This window comes from Lutra lutra, chromosome 9 (genome assembly GCF_902655055.1).
Source record: "Lutra lutra chromosome 9, mLutLut1.2, whole genome shotgun sequence".
NCBI classification, from domain to species: Eukaryota; Metazoa; Chordata; class Mammalia; order Carnivora; family Mustelidae; genus Lutra; species Lutra lutra.
The window spans coordinates 117,067,104-117,070,167 of record NC_062286.1 but is presented as its reverse complement, the minus strand read 5'-3'; the positions used below and the strand labels follow the sequence as shown (position 1 = coordinate 117,070,167).

Below are 3,064 nucleotides of genomic sequence, written 5' to 3'. Positions count from 1 at the left end.
TATTTTAGTTATTCTATTATTCTCCTATCACTTATATTGCTTGTCTGTGAGTAATTAAACTTATCTAAGATATGGGGATGAAAATCAGCTACCATTTGGATGGAATGAAGTGATAGACACAACATTCAGATATCCTAGACTTAAATGAATGCAGTAAATGGAATAGCCCTCATTATTTATATTACTTTATTCATACTTAGAAGTGAACACATGTCTACCCTGGTCTAGCAGGGTAGAGAGCCAAAGTAGAGAAAGCACAGATTATTCTCACCAGCAGTCTACAGCCTACAGAAGGCATCACATGGGATGAGATAGAACATGCTGTGTCTCTGAATTCCATGTGGGAGTAAAGTGGGTAACCTCAAATTTCCTGTGCCTACCTACGTGGTGCAAAGTCCACAGTTCAGGCGTTTAGGAACACACTTCATATCATACCATCTGTTCTAGTTTGGTGCATAAGAATCCAAGTCTCTGAGGAAGGTGACAGAGTGTGCAACTTACTGGACAAAGAGCTTTGTCTGCCACCTCTTATGGGAAGTCTGGCCATGAAGCTCCTCCTGATCATTGCAATTCTGCTGTTCCAGAAGTCCAAAGGTAATCCAGAGCTTTCCAGAAATAGAGTATTTCCAAGAAGAAAGGGAATTTCATACTTCACGGTAGTTAGGAGATAGGGCCCCTTGGAATGCCTGAAGTCTACCCAATGTTGCCAGAAATTTCCTCTTCCTGATGCCTTCTACCACAGCACTGTTCTTTTATTTTTTTTTAAATAACCATTGTACTGTTCTTAAGAAGTAGTATTTACAGAGTTGAGAAGAGGCCATAGGGCGCCTGGGTGGCTCAGTGGGTTAAACCTCTGCCTTCGGCTCAGGTCATGATCTCAGGGTCCTGGGATCGAGTCCTGCGCATCAGGCTCTCTGCTCAGCAGGGAGCCTGCTTCCTCCTCTCTCTCTGCCTGCCTCTCTGCCTACTTGTGATCTTTCTCTGTCAAATAAATAAATAAATAAATAATCTTAAAAAAATAAAAAAAGAAAAGAGGCCATAATTTTCTTCTGAGAAGGTCTCATTATAGAAAGGAATGAGCCCAATATCTAGGAATGCCTTTATTTGGACACAGTTTTTATTTACACCCAGCCATGTTTTCATCCACTCCAACATATATTTTAGTCTACAGAGTGTAAATAGTGAAGGAAGCACAAACTTTGGAGTCAGGTTTGAGAAATATGCTTTCAATGTCTACTAGTTTGTCAACCTCAGATAAATGGTAAAGCCCTCTAAGCCTCAGTTTCCTCATTTGTGGAGGTAATGACACATGGATCCTGGAGGCTTTACTAAATAAGATTTGTAAGTCATCTAGCATAAGGCTTAACACATACTAAGGACTTAAAATTTAGGGGCGCCTGGGTGGCTCAGTGGGTTGAGCCGCTGCCTTCGGCTCAGGTCATGATCTTGGAGTCCTGGGATCAAGCCCCGCATCAGGCTCTCTGCTCTCTCGGAGAGCCTGCTTCCTCCTCTCTCTCTGCCTGCCTCTCTGCCTGCTTGTGATCTCTCTGTCAAAAAAAAAAAAAAAAAAAAAAAAAAAAGAACTTAAAATTTAGTTTTCCTTCCTCTTTCAAAAGCAGATCTCTTATATTTGACTCTTCTTATAGAATTAGTAATGGTCTGTCCCTGGCCCATCAAACTTCTAAGAATCAAAGAAAGGAGTTCTAGAATCTGGAGTTAGAGGCAGCATCTTTGCTGGCCTCAGCAAAAAAAACCTGATGCTCTTGGTGGAATCCATCTAGGCTCTATCTCAGGGGACTGTACAAGCCCAGAGCCAAAATCTGAACATCTTAACTCTGTAGATCACTGAAAGTATTTAGGATCACTAAAGAAAAGAATATATATCAAGGTGAGCAAAGTTCTGGGACTGAGAAATTCTTGCTTCTAGAGGTTGCAGGAAAATGAGGACTCAGAGAGAGTAAAACAAGTCCAAGATTATTGTGATGATACAGAAGCCAAAGAAAGATATGCAGTGGCAAAAACGTACAATGCTGAGAATTAAAAGGGGAAGATTATAAGGGAAAAAATAACTGACTGGACAATAAGACAGTCATTCTAGACCATGGTAGTGAGTATGAACCCAAAAGCATAATCTGACTCATATATAAATACATAGAAACAAATTGTTGTTCTCTGGGCACTAGAAGTGGGGTAGTAGTAAAAAGGTAGTGCCCTGAGAGCATTCAAATGGAGACAGATGTGTTGAGGTTCCCAGGTGGGAGTATACAGTTCCATAGCCTGAAATCAAAGTTTTAGTTCCTTCCTTTTCCAAAACAAGATCTGATGCTCTTGAAGAAACCCACCAGATATAGGATGGAAGCTTAAAACCCAAGAGAAAATAAATATGAGTGATCAGTTATACATAAACACTGAGGTTTACCTTCTCGGAGCATCCTTCTTAGGATCTTATTATGAGTATATGCCTGTGGATCTCCCATACACTTAACCCCTATAAACATCATCTGTCTTCCCCATTACCAAAGTTTCCTTTTAGTCTCAAACATTGATCTTGGCCTTTTCTTTATATGCACAGTAGCTGAACAACTTAAGAGATGCTGGGGTGAATATATACAAGGATATTGCAGGAAAATATGCAGAATAAGTGAAATACGTCAAGTACTATGTGAAAATGGAAGATACTGTTGCCTCAATATCGTAGAATTGGAAGCACGTAGAAAAATTACAAAGCCACCTCCTCCAAAGCCAAGGACATATGCAATGACTTTCCCTCAATATGATGATACACTTATAGAAGATTATCCAAGACCCAAGGCAAATTCTACATAAATCCAGCATAATTTTCCTTTCCTTTATTTCTCACCCTACTCCAATAAAGTAAGGTGAAGATCTCCACATCTTTTCCCTTCTTATTCCTTGACCCCCCTAAATGACCTTACATCAGATTCTAATAAAGCTGTCTGTTTTCTGACTCGTTTGTTCTTTAAGAGACTGAACACTCAATATACCAAGGGATGAATTGATAAGGACAATTCAGAATCTCCCCCCTTGGAAAGGGGATATAATC

At 40.0% G+C, this 3,064-nt stretch overlaps 1 protein-coding gene across 1 annotated transcript; it reads left to right on the top strand.

Moving 5' to 3' along the window:
• The first annotated feature begins 545 nt into the window (after window positions 1-545).
• DEFB127 (defensin beta 127) lies at window positions 546-2,826 on the top strand. Its single transcript, XM_047743747.1, has 2 exons — window positions 546-594; window positions 2,573-2,826. Exons 1-2 carry the CDS (start codon window positions 546-548, stop codon window positions 2,824-2,826), a joined length of 303 nt encoding a protein of 100 aa, XP_047599703.1.
• Window positions 2,827-3,064: the final 238 nt, after the last annotated feature.